A 17515-nucleotide genomic window follows, 5' to 3' on the forward strand; every position below is an offset into this window, starting at 1 on the left:
GCTTAAATAGACTTTCTCTTGTGGGAGGAGACCCCCTCCTCTCTCCTATGCAAAGTCCAGCTCCAAGATGGAGTTTTGGAGTCACATGGGCAAGTCACATGTCCAGGGCCGGCGCAACCCATTAGGCGACCTAGGTGGTTGCCTAGGGCGCTACAATTGGGGGGGCGGCGACTGCGGTGGTATTTCGGCAGCGGGACCTTCCGCCGCCTCTGTGGGGGGCGGCATTTTGGGGCGGGACCTTCCGCCGCCTAGGGCGGCAGAAAAGCTGGCAGCGCTCCTGCACATGTCCATGCATGACTGAGTTTCTTACCAGCCAAGCCACATTCCTGGGAAAACTCCGATGTGGATTGGCATCTTCGAGTTCATTGTTGGCTTAAGTGGTTCTTGATTGGGCATTTAATTTGCACTGTCTCAATAGAAATCAAGCAAGTATACAGCCAATATTCCTAACTTTAAGTACAAAAATGATACATACATACAAATAGGATTAATAGATTCAGTAGATCATAACAGAAATATGTTACATGGCATATGTAGCATAAAACATATTCTAGTTATGTCATATATACCTTCGTAAGCATATTCCATAAAGCCTTACGGGGGGCACCATTACAGTATCTCACTGGTAGGGAAACTGAGGCACAGAAAGGTGAAGTAACTCACCCAAGGTTGTCCAGTGACTCTCTAGTAGAGTCAGGAATAGAAACCAGGAGTTCTGGCACCAAGTCCTTTATATTAGCCACAAAACCACCTTTCCTTTATATTTACCTACAGTGTTTCCTCCTCTTTATCTCTGTCCCAGTCTCTCCTGTCGCTTTTTATTCTCTGCCATTGTCTCTCTTTCTCTGCCTGACACCTGGTCTTTCTTTCCCCTCCTTCACTGGTCCCCTCCCACTGCAGTCCTTTGCCAGCCCTGCAATTCTCTCTCTGCTCTGTCTCCTTCCCCAAATCTCTGCATCCTAGATCCTGTATCCCCACTCATCTCCATCTACCATTGTTCCCTCCTCAGGTCTTAATTCTCTTTACCACATATGCATATGGAACTCCCGTCAGCCCTCCCTATGATGAGCAAAGGGGGTGATGACAGTGTGTGGGGCAACCAGTGCCTACTGTCTCCTTCTCCCCCATCTATAACTCACTGTGATAGTAAGCTGGGAGAAGGGGATGGAGGAAGAGGAAGCAACCTTAGTTGCCAACTCAACCCAAGTAGCCCATTGTCGGTGGGAGGAGAAGCTACAGGGGAAATCTTGCTCACATCAGACAGCCCTGCTAAAGAGGGACACCTCGAGTGAGACGAGTTTTCAGGATGAAATACCTGAGATCTGGAGAAGAGGACAGGGGTCCTGCGATCTGTCAAGGACTCCAGTGACTGTCCTGCAGTCATGTCATCAGGCATTCTACCACTGACAAGGTTAGGTAGAGCTACCATTGCTTTGTGCTATATTCATACAGGGCTATTAAAGCATTGGACTAAAATATATGGGTGAAATACACCCCAGGTCTCATACACTGAGCTCCACTTACATTAGATTCCATTCTGAGGGAGCTGGCCTGTCTTTTGGGGCGGATGAAAGGTGCTGCAAACATAAGCATCGGAAAGGAGTACTAGACAAAAGGTGAAAATAGCAGACTTCTTGTATAAAGTAATGGCAATTCTCCAGAACACCTCTGGCCTGACTTTGACGGAATGAGACAGAACCCCTGGTGGGATAATTTAAGGGATTGCATCTCCGCCACCAGGAAGAAATTAACACAACAGGAAGAGGGTGAAATCCTGGGCCCAGAAAAATTAATGGCAAGATTTCCATTATCAGAGGGGTAGCCGTGTTAGTCTGAATCTGTAAAAAGCAACAGAGGGTCCTGTGGCACCTTTGAGACTAACAGAAGTATTGGGAGCATAAGCTTTCGTGGGTAAGAACCTCACTTCTTCAGATGCAAGTAATGGAAATCTCTAGAGGCAGGTATAAATCAGTGTGGAGATAACGAGGTTAGTTCAATCAGGGAGGGTGAGGTGCTCTGCTAGCAGTTGAGGTGTGAACACCAAGGGAGGAGAAACTGCTTCTGTAGTTGGATAGCCATTCACAGTCTTTGTTTAATCCTGATCTGATGGTGTCAAATTTGCAAATGAACTGGAGCTCAGCAGTTTCTCTTTGGAGTCTGGTCCTGAAGTTTTTTTGCTGTAAGATGGCTACCTTTACATCTGCTATTGTGTGGCCAGGGAGGTTGAAGTGTTCTCCTACAGGTTTTTGTATATTGCCATTCCTGATATCTGACTTGTGTCCATTTATCCTCTTGCGTAGTGACTGTCCAGTTTGGCCAATGTACATAGCAGAGGGGCATTGCTGGCATATGATGGCATATATAACATTGGTGGACGTGCAGGTGAATGAGCCGGTGATGTTGTAGCTGATCTGGTTAGGTCCTGTGATGGTGTTGCTGGTGTAGATATGTGGGCAGAGTTGGCATCGAGGTTTGTTGCATGGGTTGGTTCCTGAGTTAGAGTTGTTATGGTGCGGTGCGTGGTTGCTGGTGAGAATATGCTTAAGGTTGGCAGGTTGTCTGTGGGCGAGGACTGGCCTGCCTCCCAAGGTCTGTGAAAGTGAGGGATCATTGTCCAGGATGGTTTGTAGATCACTGATGATGCGTTGGAGAGGTTTAAGCTGAGGACTGTAGGTGATGGCCAGTGGAGTTCTGTTGGTTTCTCTTCTGGGCCTGTCTTGTAGCAGGAGGCTTCTGGGTACACGTCTGGCTCTGTTGATTTGTTTCTTTATTTCCTTGTGTGGGTATCGTAGTTTTGCGAATGCTTGGTGAAGATCTTGTAGGTGTTGGTCTCTGTCTGAGGGGTTGGAGCAGATGCGATTGTACCTCAGTGCTTGGCTGTAGACGATGGATCGTGTGGTGTGACCGGGGTGGAAGCTGGAGGCATGAAGGTAGGCATAGCGGTCGGTGGGTTTTCGGTATAGGGTGGTGTTAATGTGGCCATCGCTTATTTGTACGGTGGTGTCTAGGAAGTGGACCTCCCGTGTAGATTGGTCCAGGCTGAGGTTGATGGTGGGGTGGAAGCTGTTGAAATCATGGTGGAATTCTTCCAGGGTCTCTTTCCCATGGGTCCAGATGATGAAGATGTCATCAATATAGCGTAGGTAGAGAAGGGGCACGAGTGGACGAGAGCTGAGGAAGCGTTGTTCCAGGTCAGCCATAAAAATGTTGGCATATTGTGGGGCCATGCGGGTGCCCATAGCGGTGCCACTGGTCTGGAGGTATATATTGTCACCAAATTTGAAATAATTGTGCGTGAGGATAAAGTCACAGAGCTCAGCAATAAGTTGTGCTGTGTCATCATCAGGGATACTGTTCCTGACAGCTTGTATTCCATCTGTATGTGGGATGTTTGTGTAGAGAGCCTCTACATCCATGGTGGCTAGGATGGTGTTTTCTGGGAGGTCACCAATGCATTGTAGTTTTCTCAGGAAATCTGTGGTGTCACGGAGATAGCTGGGAGTGCTGGTGGCGTAGGGTCTGAGTAGGGAGTCCACATATCCAGACAGTCCTTCAGTGAGAGTGCCAATGCCCGAGATGATGGGGCGTCCAGGATTTCCAGGTTTGTGGATCTTAGGTAGTAGATAGAATAACCCCGGTCGGGGCTCTAAGGGTATGTTGATTTGTTCCTGTGTTAGTGTAGGGAGTGTCCTCAGCAGATGGTGCAGTTTCTTAGTGTATTCCTCAGTGGGATCTGAGGAAAGTGGCCTGTAGAATTTGGTATTGGAGAGCTGTCTGGCAGCCTCCTTCTGGTAGTCAGACCTGTTCATGATGACAACAGCACCTCCTTTATCAGCCTCTTTGATGATAATGTCAGGGTGGTTTCTGAGGCTGTGGATGGCATTGCGTTCTGCACGACTTAGGTTATGAGGCAAGCGATGTTGTTTTTCCACAATTTCTGCCTGTGCACGTCGGCGGAAGCATTCTATGTATAGGTCCAGACTGTCATTTCGACCCTCAGGAGGAGTCCATGTGGAGTTCTTCTTCCTGTGTTGTTGGTGGGAGGGTATCTGTGTATCAGTGCGCTGTTCAGTGTTATCTTGAAAGTATTCTTTGAGTCGGAGGCGGCGAAAGTAGGCTTCCAGATCACCACAGAACTGTATCATGTTCGTGGGGGTGCTGGGGCAAAAGGAGAGTCCTCGAGATAGGACAGACTCTTCTGCTGGGTTGAGTGTGTAGCTGGATAAATTGACGATATTGCTGGGTGAGTTAGGGGTACCCCTGTTGTGGCCCCATGTGGCAGGTAGGATTTTAGACAGCTTACGGTCCTTTTTCCTTTGTAGAGAGGTGAAGTGTGTAATGTAGATCTCCTGTCTTATTTTAGTAAAGTCCATTTGTGTGGAGGGTTGGTTATTTATGAAAGTCTCCAGGTTGGAGAGCTCTTTCTTGATGTTTTTCTGTTTGCTGTATAGGATGCTGATCAGGTGGTTCCTCAGTTTCTTTGATAATGTATGGCATAATCTCTCACTGTGGTCTGTGCAGTATGTAGATAGCAAGGGATTTTTCACCTTCAGTCCATTAGGTATGATGTCCATCCGTTTGCATTTGGAAAGGAAGATGATATCTGTCTGTATTTGTGCAAGTTTCTTCATGAGATTGATAGATTTCCATTCCATACGGCTAAATGCAGTGCCTTGCATGGTGTCAAGTATCAGAGGGGTAGCCGTGTTAGTCTGAATCTGTAAAAAGCAACAGAGGGTCCTGTGGCACCTTTGAGATTTCCATTGACTTCACTGGGATCAGGATTTCACCCCAGAAAGGGGAGTCAACAGTACATATACATTCTCAGTGACAGAGGCTGATTAAATATATCTGGTGCATTGCTGGTCTATCAAGCATTGATTAAATAGTGCCTTTTAAATGTAAGCTGTGGGTAAACTTTAACCACAAAAATCCAACAGACCCTTCACCCAACAATTAAGGCAAATTTTCCCACTTATATCTAAGGTAAACAAAGGAAGCCACAATATTAAAAAACAACTAAATTCTTGATATTATATTAACGGATCGATTGAAGCCTAGACATTCCTTTTAAATGTTTTTATATCAGATTGAGAAACACCCTCAAACTTTATTGCATTAAGAACATAGTTCTCAATCTGATGCATGCTGCATTCCTTCCAACGTTATTTTTCAGCCAGTCAGGAGCCCCTCTGGATTTCCAAGCGCACTGTGCTCCGGCAGAGCCTTTAAAAAGCCATAAGACTCTGATCCTGCAATGAACTCCACTTGAGCAGACCCCTGCCCCCAAACCCCCCTGTGCCCCATTGAAGTCTATAGGGCTTGGCAGTCCTGCCACTTGCAGCACATTGCAGGATCAGACTGGCCTTACACCACATTTCAATTAACCTTCAGACAAGGGGTGTGTGTATGTGGGTGTGTGATTTGATTGTGTCACCCTCTGGATTTGTCAGATATCAGGAGCTGCTGGAAAATGCACCTGTTTCCCCAGGCTTGTCATATCTAGGTTAATACACGGTGCCCCTCACCATGGTCTCTGAGTGCATTTCAGAGGGTTCCGAGTTGGGGTGGGTGGGTGGATGAGGAGGGAGTCTTGTTGTTATTATTTCTATTCCCCTAGCACCCAAGGGCCAGTCTGGGAGCTCCGCAGGGGCAGGTTTGCTCAGGCTTGGGCAGGCTGGGGGCTGGATGGCCGAGCCTGCTCCCCCCCCCGCCCAGCGGAGAGAAGGACACCAGAGGGGAAACCAGCCAAGCAGCTTTCGCAACTCCGGCCCGCCTGCTCCAAACCGGCTCAGCCCTTCCCAGCCCCGCTCCCTTCCGCCGACTTTCCCCCGGTCCCTTAGTGGTCTTCCAGCCTGGCTCAGCACTTTGCTCACACTCCCTTGCGCTGCGATGTGCGCCCCCCTGGCTGCTGTGTGCGCGGTGCAAGGGGCTGGCGGCCCCAGTTCCACTCTGGCCGAGGCGAAGGTAAGCGGCGCGCCCAGGCTCTGGGCTCGGGCAGCCCGGGCACCCAGCGGCAAGTTCGAGCCCGCTGGGCCCCGGGCAGGGGCTTGCTGCCGCAGCACCGGCGGTTGGCTCGGGCGAGGTTCTGGAGCAGAGGGAGCCGCACAGCCCGTGCGCTTTGCTGAATGGGACCCAGAGCGGCGGCGAGGTTGAGAGGGATTTTCTGGGTCTAAAGGGAATCACGAGGGATGCAGATCTCCGCGGTGCTGGTGCGGGTCCTGCAGGCAGGTACAGGGCTTTGGGGCACAACTGTTCGGAGGGCAGCGGGACAAACAAAGTCCGCCCGACTGTAATTGACCAGGCTCCACTTGGGAGAGGTGGGTTTGATCCATTCTTCTGCGGTTAACCGGGAACTTGTCTACCTGTTGTAACGTTGCATAGTTTGGGTCAAACAAGGGAGGGGGGGAGTGAGCCAAAGAGAGGATCTCGTTCTCTAATCAATCCTGGAGTTGTTTAGAGTAATTTCTGAAGAACCCTATTCAATGTCTGTTGGTTTAATCCTTGTTACATTCAATAGGACCTTTTCCCCCCTAAAGGGACAACGTGTAGTGCATATAATTCTGCTTCTTAACTTGAAGGTGTTGGTATCAGGAATTCATACAACACTCCTGTAGTTGGAGAGCGTTGCTTCTTTTCTCTAATAGAGGAGTGTATGACAGCAAGTGTAAACCTTTTTGTGCCTGGTCATGCCCCCTTTCTTATATTTGACTATAGTCATGACTGTTATTAGTTTACAGTACCTTAGGGGTGCATGGCATATTGTCAAGTCTCCCTCTTGAAAATTTTTCAATTGCTAACTCGCATACAGTGCAGATTCTTCCCCCACCCGCCCAAGATTATGGCTGAGAAATGAAAAAGTACACTAAACTTTTTGTAATTCTTGCATGCAGGAATTTTGTGTAGCAACCAATATCAGCACCCCCAACCACACTGTGATGCAGCCTGCATGTATATTACATGTACCTCTGCTACCTTTTTTTATCCTGAGCCTACAGGCTTACTCCTGTGAGTAAGTGCAAAGTGACTGCAAAGAACTACAGGAGGTGCAGGACAACAATCAGGCCCAGAACATCTATGCAAAAGTCTTATCACCTTCCTCCACTATTGCATAAAAAGCAAAAAGGTGCAAAGGCTGTGGCAGCTGGCACACTCCATCTATTTGCACTTCTCCAATGGTATTTGGCATGGAGCTGACCTCCTGAGAGAGCATCACATTGGAACCTTTCAGAGTTTGAACATGAGCCTTGATTTAGAGTTTTCACATCTCAACTTTTCTACTTTGTTTAGGGGGAAAATAAGTTTGCTATGTGGATTCAGTTTTGTGGCGGGGCACTGCAACATATTCAAGGGTAAATGCAGATCACTCACAGACCAGCATATCTATTTCTAAGCATGTCGCAGGCACAGTGGTTTGTTTAGCACAACATCTTAGTTAGAGGTTTTTGAATAGATTTCCTTATAAAATGAATACAGTGGATGGCAAAAAAAAAAATTTTTTTTAAATAACTACCTACTGCGTACTTGAAGGCAATTCAGAATATTCCCTTCTTTTTCCGGCAGCAGGACTATGCTATAACTAGTTAAATGTTTCATAAGGGGAAAAGTATCTAAAGTTCAGCTGGTAACTTTGTTAGGCATCAGGCACAACAACTTATTCAAGAAAGGCGATCTTATTAGCTGATGTCAGTGATCAGCTAAATGTATTTCAGATACTGTATTCATGGGCGTATTACCTTGAGGCTCTGGAGAATAACAGAAGTTATTTGTGTAAATGCACACTTGCATTTATGGGATATTTAAAAATAACTTCAGTTTTATTATTCCATGTACTTATTGCCATCCTCAAAGGCCCCGCTGCAGAGTTAAAATGATCCTAACAATTTACCACCTTCTCACACACATAGAAAAGCAATGGTGAATAAGCCTAGGAACATAAATCTTTGCCGTTTCGTGAGGTAACCCAGCTGCCTGGTGATCTCACAGCTGTTACTGCCGTTGATAAGTTTCTATCACTCTGCCTCTCTCAAAACCGTCCCCCTGAACTGCTGCAGGTTCTGCCTAACCCTGGCTCAGGTTTTGAGCCCTTAGAAATCTTATTTACAAAATTCCAAAAAGAAAATGACAGCCTGATATTAAATACAATGGAACAGTGTTTATCAGACTGGGACACAGGCTTCAGTTCGACTGGATAAAAGGGATGTTTTCAGTAATAAAGCTATGTAAGAGCAGGGCACTATCAGTAGATCTTTACAAAGGGAGGTCAGTATCATTATCCACAGTTTACATGTAGGGAAACTGAGGCACTGAGCAGTGAAGTGACATACCCAAGGTCACCCAGCAGAAAAGCTGAGCCTAGAACCCACATCTCCTGAGGATGAGGGGTTAAGGGTTACAATGGGCAGTAGAGATGCAGCCAAATAAGATTCCACTCCATCTCCCCTCGAGCTCTTTGGCCGGATGCTTTAATGGAGGAGGCTGTCCTGGGTTCCAATGCTCGTTGATGAAGGCGGCACGCTGTCAGAGGAAAAACACCAGGTCAAAAGCAAGAGGCTGCTGCCGCCAAGGAAATCAGCACTAAAGAGCAGAGCGAGGGAGATAGAAAGTCCCCCAGCCTGTTCAGAAGCCAGTGTAGAGCAGACCCTTATTTCCTTGCAGGAGCCTTGTTTTGAAGGGCTGATTTTACCCAAACTCTTTTCTTGTAGGAAACCTCCATGCTAGAGCCATATCGCGTCCAATCCATAATCCAGCAACAACTAACACCTCAAAGCCCGGAGCTGCTCTTTCTGCTGCCTGACTTTGCCTCAGATTGAGGGAGGAGGCTTTTTTAAAACCAACTCCCCTGCCCCCCCCCATCCCAGCCACTTACCAAGTGATTTGCTGTGATGGATTTCAGATGGACATGGTAGGTGCACACAGCTGGATATTGTTTTCAGCCCTTTTAAGTAAATCTCATCTTACATTTATTACTGGATACTAAAGTAAAACATTCCTCTACTCCTTCTATAGCTTTACCTATAGAATAACTACTGTAAAACCTTTGCCCAAGTAAAAATAGCTGCTTGGAAAAAAACTGAATACAAAGAAACGTGTATTCACTAAAAGCAAACTAAATGGCACAATCCTGTTGGTACTGTTAGTGTGCCCTTCCTAGACGTTCCTACTTTATAACCCGGGGTGTGTTGCCCAGGTGATGTCAATCAGGATTGACTTCACTTGATCTTCATCAGTTTACACGGGCTGAGGATCTGGCCCTTGCTTTTCCAGGAGTGTGTACGTTTACTACATGCATTTGGAACAGTTTATTTATTTCTGTTCCAGTAACTCAAGGTGGCTTAGCATATTTTTGTAAATGAATATTTGTGCACTTATACTCTAATGTAGAGACGTATCCTGCCCCTTTGAAGTCAAATGGGAGTTTTGCCAAAGAGTTGGCTGGGGTCAGGGTCAGGCTGTAGGTGATTTTTGGTACTTTTTAAGGAGGATTTTATGTTTCATATTGTTCATTTTTGTTGTTTGACACAGAGATTGCTTACTGGGCAGGCAAGTTAGCTTCTTCCCATAATATTTTTAGTATGCATATATTTGTCCTAACTTTGTGATGTTTGAGACTATGCCCCAGGGTGATACAATGCTTATTAGGAATGTACATAACAGACTGAAGGAGGCAGAGGGACAGGGACGCTAGGTAGTCAGCAACAGGCATTTAAAGGAGAGGTACAATGAATGTTTAGGAAAATAAAAAGTTTATTATGGGCCTGATCCAAAAGCCTGTTGAAGTGAATGGGAACTTCCCTGCTGATGTCAGTGGGCTATGGATCAAGTCCAAATGTGCTAAATCATTATTGTGGGAGATGTGGTAAATAATGTCCTTTTATAATGTCTGGGAAGTTTAAGACGACAGAAATGGAGTTAAAATAACACAAAGGTTTTGACCCACTAGCAAAGCTAAAAAACAGCATTCTGAGTCGTGTTCTCCATTGCCCCGCTCCTCCTGTAGTGACTTACAAGGGTACATATTGAATATACACTGGCACCAGTCTGACTCAGTAGCATTTCACATCTTTACACTGGTGTAAGTCACGGCTCACAGGGTAGAGCAACAGAGGATCAGACCCAGGACTTTTTGCTGGCAATTTTTAGTAACACCTAAGACAGTGGTTCTCAAACTTTTGTACTGGTGACCCCTTTCACATAGTAAGCCTCTGAGTGCGACCCCCCCTTATAAATTAAAAACTCTTTTTTATATATTTAACACCATTATAAATGCTGGAGGCAAAGCGGGGTTTCGGGTGGAGGTTGACAGCTTGCAACCCCCTGAGCGGTCCTGACCCCCAGTTTGAGAACCCCTTACCTAAGAGAATTATAACAGCAAGATTCAAGGGAAACGTGGGTGTTTCGCCATTCCTTCAGCTTGTCCTTCCAAGCAAATTGGATGTGTGCACTGAACTCCGATGGCCTCCTTTGACAGTCCCAGATGTTGTCTAGTCAGATGCACCTGACTGGTCAGAAAGACTGTGTGGAGGTCCATGGATGTCAATGGGGATCAGCCCAAGCCGTGCTCACTGCAGGGCAGAAGGGTGTGCGTGTAAAGTTTTGCCACATGGTCTCAGGAAAGAAAACACACTGTAATCGAAACAGGCGAATCTGATTGTTAACCTACCAAAATTGGCAGGGGGCGCACAGGGACAGGTGTAGGGTCTGAAACTATATGTTCATTAAACGAAGAAGGGGCATGTGTACCCAGGGTATTTACAGTCTGAAAATGCCTGCGTATATGCGATGCAATTCATTATTAATTGGAGCACACTTTAACTCCAGATTTATCGCAATCTCTGGAGTCCTCTAAGGCTACTTCTGTACTTGAAGCTGCGGGTGTGATTGTGATGTGGGGGTGTGATATATATGTGCTAGCTCCCATCGAGCTAGTGCACTATGAATAGTATGTAGCCGCAGTAGCATGATCAACAGCGAGCGGCAGCCTCACGTGCGTAGCCATGGGATCCAGGCAGGTTTGTCACTGGGAGGCTGCCAGCCTGTGTCACTGCTCACTGCTGCCCATGCTACTGTTTTTGGCGCACTCGCTCAATGAGAGCTAGCGTGAGTGTGTCTACGGGAGCTGGGAATCACACCCCTTTGCTGCAAGTATAGACGCAGCCAAAGTGTGCTAAGTTGCAGGCAAGCTGACCGTGTCCCATTAAGGATTGCCGTAGTGGTCAATTGGGCAGTTTAAGAACTTTAGGCTGGAGTTTTCAAACTCGAGAGACAGCTTCTTGTTCAATGCCAATAGGGGACAGACCCAGCCTCAGTGGGTGAGAAATGTGAGCTGTCAAATCTACAAAACAAGCAGAGATTTGGGGGCTGGGGTGTTGGGAGAGTCTGGATGAAAGGGGAGAGTTGGAATAGTTTAAAATAAAGCAGCCGTTGGTATTTCCCAGCACTTGGATTCCACTGTGCTAGTCACCTTGCACATTACTGCATAGCCGTAGTGTCTAGGAACCCTGAACAAGGATGAGATGAGAGCCTTGTTGTGCTAGGTCTCATGCAGATAAAAAACAAGGGCAGTTCCTGCTCCAGAGAGCCCACAGCCCAGGATTTTCAACTGAGCCTGTAGGAGTTAGGTGCTCAAATCCCATTTGGTCACCTAATTCCCTTATTTTCTTTTGAAAATCCCACATGCGTTTAAATATTTGTAAGGCCCTGAGCATGCACCAGTTTACACATACACTTAATGTTACTCACACAAGCAGTTCTACTTGTCGTCAGTGGCAGAGCCTAAAAGAAAGAAGTAACTTTTGTTCATTTAAAAAAACAAAACAAAAAGTAAAATATTTGACCTATTGAATGAGAAGTTTATTCTCTGAACTAGTCACTCATTACATGGACAGCTTCAAACTCATCTTCCAACCCAAGGCTGGAAATTGAAATCGATATTAGAACCGTCAAAATAGGTTTGATCAAAACTGTGCGTTTATACTGTAGATGTATTTAGGTTGAGATTTTCAGTGTCGCCTGGGGATTTGAATGTCCAATTCCCATTAAAAATTGATAGATAGTATCACTGTTTACTGACTTCCTGTCTGCATCTAGGCCCTGATGCTGCAAAGTCTTACTTAGCTCAATGGGGCGACTCAGTTATTACTCAGTGTGAGTAAAGGGGGCAGAATCTGGCCCTTTTGTATGCTTGTCATGATTTGCTTTCAAAGAAGCTGTAATAAAATGATTCCGAGAACCAATACACATGCAGTCTCTCAGGAGGAATGCAAGTTAAGTACAGTTATGGAAGTTGCAACACTGTGTTATGAAACTAAATAAATACGTAGTATTGCTTATTTGACATATTCCCTACTGCCGGGTGATATCCGTTGATCTAGAGTCAGCGAGGTGCTATTTATGTATTGAGAAGAAAGACGCAAGAAAAATACAAAGGATGTGGAGCCTAATAACTTATAAACAATTAATAAAGATCAGACTTATTATGGTAAAAAGCTTCCTGGTTTTACTTATATGTATAAATAAAATAATAGAAAGAAGAGCAGATAATTGTTATAAAAATAAAAAAAGCTGTTATCTTACTGTTTGCTAGTTTATATTTTTATTTTAAACTGCCTAGATGCTTTATGTACTTTGGGTGAAAATGCATCAGACCCTCCCCCTTCTTTTAAAGCCCCAAGCCTTCAAGACTTACTAATGTACCTAACTTTAAGTAGGTGACTAGCCTCATTGAACTCAGTGGAACTATTCAGAAGCTTAGAGTTAAATGGGTGCTTGAGTCTTTCCAGGATCGGGGCCTAAATGTAGATGCTGTGGTGATCAGCAATGCCTATATATTAAAAATGTGAAGAGACTAGCCAAATTCTGCTCTCACACACAAGCAAACTCACTGTGCCAAATTCCATAACATAAGCAGGTACAATCCCACTGAGGTCTAAGAAGTCGCACCTATTTTGCACCAGCTCATTGACTTTAGGTTGTACAGATATAGCTGACAAGATTTGGCCCAAGACCCTTCAGGGCAAGCATTTGTCTAGCTCTGTGGCTCAGTTCCTTCAAAGACTTATGCATGTGCTTAACTTCAAGCCTGGGAGTAGCCCCCACTTAAAATCAACTCCAGTCCACTGCAGTCAAGAGGAAATACTCACATGCTGAAAGTTAAGCCCAGACATAAATCTTTGCACGATCAAAGATGCGATGTTTGTGCAGCATCTAGCACAACTGGGACCTTTCTGTGTACCATAAATGTGCGTAATAGTTAAAGACTTGTCAGCTGAATGCTTGCATCTTCTTTCCACAGTGTAAGGCATATTCAGCGGAACCTGGTCAAGCCTAAGAATTTGCCTAGAACGTTCAGAAGCACGAGATGACAGACGAGCCCATTAAAGAGATTCTGGGAGCTCCAAAGCATCCTGAACCTGTAACGATGGAGAAGAGCAATAACAGTGACTGCGTGGTAACCACTGTCCCTTTGGTCAGTGAGTGCCAGCTGACTGCAGCAACCGGAGGAGCGGAGCTGTCCTGTTACCGTTGCACTATCCCCTTTGGCGTGGTCATTCTTATAGCTGGAGTGGTGGTCACCGCTGTGGCGTACAGTTTCAATTCCCACGGCTCAATCATCTCCGTGTTTGGACTGGTCCTCTTGTCATCTGGACTCCTCTTGCTGGCTTCTAGCGCCTTGTGCTGGAAAATCAGGCAACAGCACAAGAAAGCCAAACGGCGGGAGAGTCAGACAGCGCTTGTGGCGAATCAGAGAAGCTTGTTTGGTTAGAGAGACTACCAGGAAAACATGGAACAGAAGAGAGCTCCCTTGTAAGTCAATTTGACTATTTATTGATCAGTCAGACCGCAGAAGGTTTTTGACTGGATTGGAATGAAAATGGGTTGGATTGAGAGACTCTAGGAGCATCTTTGGAATTGTTAGCATCTGTCTTTTCACAGACTTACAAAAAGTGATATTTCTTCCAAGACAGACGGGGGAAAAAAGGTGGATTTTTTTTTCCTTCACAGAAAACAAATTTGTCATAACTGCAGTCGAGAGAATTAGTCAACACTCAGATACTATTGGAAAGGGAGCCCGGTTAACAAACAAGAAAAGAACTTAACCTGATCTGATGTGCCAGAAACCTGCTTAAAAATAATACGCACTGTGAGGTCTGACCAAGGGAGGAATTGTAGCATTTGAACAGATGACAAAAAAACCCCATGTGGCTAGATTGCCTTTGACTTACGTTGTTCTAGGGAAAAACAAACAAACATGGAAAAAAACAACTGTGATTGCTCAATAAGCTGATGTGAGGATGGCAGGTCATTTTGGTTTGTCCCTATGAGTTATCAGTGGTACTTTTTTTAAAAAAACAGTAATATTAAACTTGTTTTACTATTGAATAGAGGTAGGTAGCTATCTGTAATTATATTTGTCCAACATAAATAACGAGGTATGAGTATAGCTTAAAAAAAAAAGTGAGTTTTTTGTAAATTAAAGTGGTCGGATTTAGCACTTTTTTGATGATTTTGATAAAAAAAGATTTAAAATGTACATTTCATTTAAAATAATAAACATTCAGTGCTGCTAGAGCTTTAGAACGTCTGGCATTTTTCATTGTGATCAGGACAGCTTGTCCTTCCAGCTTCAATCCCAGAGCGTCACGATCGTCTTTTCACATCATCCCTTTGTAGAGCAATAGTGGTGCGAATAATTTTGAACACAGACTGCCCCGTCTCGTCGATACTTACAAAGCCTATGCGTGATCTGAGGAGTTTTCCTTATTTACGTCTTCAGTAAAGATGGAGCTACATCAAAATTATAAGGCTCAGTCCTACGAAGACTTATGCATGTCAGCGATAGCGTTTGTACTATGACATCGATGGGGTTACGCCCATGTTACTCATGTACATAAATATATGCGGGATCAGCCTCCTAATTACCACTCTGTTTTGATACGGAGGGCCCAATCCTGCAGATACTCAATACCAGCTGTAGTGCTCAGCACCACAAGTAGATCCACTGGTGTCATTGGATCTACTCACAGTAGCAAGCACTTGCACCTGGGACTGTTTGTACGATGCGTGGTATTCTATGGTCACTCGGTGCTTGCAAGAGCTCTGCTTTATTCGGTTTCTGGTTCCAACTGGCTGTCCATAACAGGAGCGTCACTCAATCCTGCCCAGACTCTGTCTGAGAATCTCAGTCCTTAAAGGCACAGCCCCTAATACTATGCAGTGGGGCTCAGAATTAAAACAAAATACCCTTTTACATTATCTTGCATTCTCCAGATGCGTGTGGATGTAGAGGCGGGGAAAAAAGGTTTCTATATTTTATAGTTGTATGGAAAACATCTAGTAGAGTTAGGGTAGGGCCCTGATTTAGGAAAGCACCCCTATTCAGTATTGCGTTTAAGCACACCTTTAAATGCTGTCCTGAATAGGGTTGGACTTACGCACGAGCTTAACTGCTTTCAAAAATGAGGAAAAACAAAGATTTGACTGACTACGCACAGCGAGCAGATTTGTGGACTAAGAAGGTGCCATTTTTACACGGTCCCTTTGGTCAGCCCTCTAACCTTAACTGTTCATCAAGAGACACAAGGCCTTTGCAAGAAAGGAGATAAAATGCAATCTACTGCTTTAAAAAGCAGCTTGCACCACTGAAAAGACTGAAGCAAAACAGGATTGTAACTGAAGACTATACTGTTTTTACAGCAGTAAGTAAAGACTCTGCAGTCAGTTTTTATTTGGCACGCTGTTCCCTTCTGAGTTAATAGAATATTTTTACAGGCTGTAGCCTTGCAAACAATTTTTTGGTCATTATTCATGGCAGGCAAACACTGGCAACTTAATCACCGATAACTGGCAAGATCTGCCATCAACTACAGGCTCAGGTTACACAAAATCATTTTCTGTTCAAAACTGGGTGGAACACAGACCATTTCTGGTGCATTTGTCCCACTGGCACAGCTCTGTGCTCTGAAATGCTTTATCTTCCAAGGTTGTCTTGCTCCATTGGTTAATTGGGTGGGTTGATCCAGAAGGAAAGCAAAACAAAACATTTTCAAGTGATAGCATGAAAGATAAATGCAGATGACTTTCCATCTAGGACCAATGCAAGAGCCCTGATCCACATCTTCTCTTGAAGCTAATGGCAGTTCTGTTTGCCTGAAAGACAGGTTGCAGTATCAGGCACTTACAGTTCAAGGGGCAGAATTTTCATTTTTTTGTGAGACCCAAGTGGCTGAAATGGGCTTGAAAATGACAACCAGAAGTCAGCTAGGACTGGAGTGTTGGTCAAGACAAAGGCAAACATTGGGAAGGGGAAACGACAGGGTCAGAGGCACTACCAGGGATGGCCCTAGGTGTTTTGAAGGCCAGGGTGGAAAATGTTTTCAGTGCCCTCTCCCTGCCTGACAGCAGCCAAGCAGCACAACAGAATGGCATTGGAGGCCAGGGTGACCACCCTTCTCACCCAGCCCCTGGTCACTGTAATCAACATAATGGGCTAAATTCTGCTAAAATCCCATTAAAGTCATTGGGCTGTAACTGAACAAGTGCCTCAATCTACTTGCTAAAGAGGAGAGAGTTTGTAGGTAGGCCTTTCCCCCTCAAATGCATCTGCACAAGGGCCTGGCATGATCCCATTCCTTCCCACATACCCTCATCTCCCTGCATGCCAGGATGGCTTCATAGATGGGAGCACTGACTACACCTGTTGAACAGGTGCAGTAAGGGGAATCCCTCCCCAGGCACTCTCTGGCCTGGGAGTGATCGTGGCTTGATACCACCCAGGCACTGTGGCTTGAGTGCTTTCTTCCCCTCCTCCCCAGCAGGGCTTATGCTTCTAAACTCCCTAACTTATCTGGGGACTTGTGAAGCGCACGTTGTGTTTTAAATAGAGCAGGCTCTACAAGTGGGAGGGGATGTTTGGAGTCAGTATTTGCGTTGCTACACTCCGTGGTTACTTGACACGATAATAAAACTGCTTGCATCAGAGGAAAGCTGACAACACATTTTAGCACTTTCATAGCACCAACTTAATCACGGCAGGAAGCGTTCCTGCTACTGGGAGAACATGTTGCGTCACCAGAACATCTGACACTGGTGTCCAATGTCAATCACTTTGCTTAAGGTCATTAAAAAATATTAGGGTGTCCCCTTACAATATAAAGCCTTTGCATGAGTGACAATTAACAGGAAACACAGAGCATGCTAAATAACTGAACAGGTGCATTCAAGAAGTGTCTTTCCTGGTTAAAAATGAGAAAAGTGATTAACTTCAGCGCAGCTGGGGGGGCCTGGTCAAACACCGCTCTAATAGGCCTGCCAAGTGGGTGTCGTGGGAAAGAAAATAATTTTTCTGCCCCTTTTTTGAAAGTGGGTTTTTGTGGATGGCAGTGAAGGGAATGGCTTCATCTGGAGTCTGGGTCATTAGGGTAACTCAGCAGCACTGAAATCTGGCAAAGCGCAGTTATAGAACTGGTGCGTGAAGAGACCCAGGCCTCTCACCCTCGGCAGCAGAGTTCTTTCA

At 45.4% G+C, this 17515-nt stretch overlaps 1 protein-coding gene across 2 annotated transcripts; it reads left to right on the forward strand.

Moving 5' to 3' along the window:
• Window positions 1-5887: 5887 nt before the first annotated feature.
• TMEM100 (transmembrane protein 100) lies at window positions 5888-14554 on the forward strand. 2 transcript variants are annotated; one of them, XM_024193292.2, is made up of 2 exons: window positions 5888-5967; window positions 13295-14554. In XM_024193292.2, exon 2 carries the CDS (start codon window positions 13361-13363, stop codon window positions 13763-13765), a length of 405 nt encoding a protein of 134 aa, XP_024049060.2. In that variant the 5' UTR covers window positions 5888-5967; window positions 13295-13360; the 3' UTR covers window positions 13766-14554. The 2 variants fall into 2 exon arrangements, with proteins under 2 accessions (XP_024049060.2, XP_024049062.2); XM_024193294.2 differs by lacking the exon at window positions 5888-5967 and adding an exon at window positions 8777-8905.
• Window positions 14555-17515: the final 2961 nt, after the last annotated feature.

The sequence above is a fragment of the Terrapene carolina genome, unplaced genomic scaffold (genome assembly GCF_002925995.2).
Source record: "Terrapene carolina triunguis isolate 2854851 unplaced genomic scaffold, T_m_triunguis-2.0 Scaffold192, whole genome shotgun sequence".
In the NCBI taxonomy this organism is placed as follows: domain Eukaryota; kingdom Metazoa; phylum Chordata; order Testudines; family Emydidae; genus Terrapene; species Terrapene triunguis.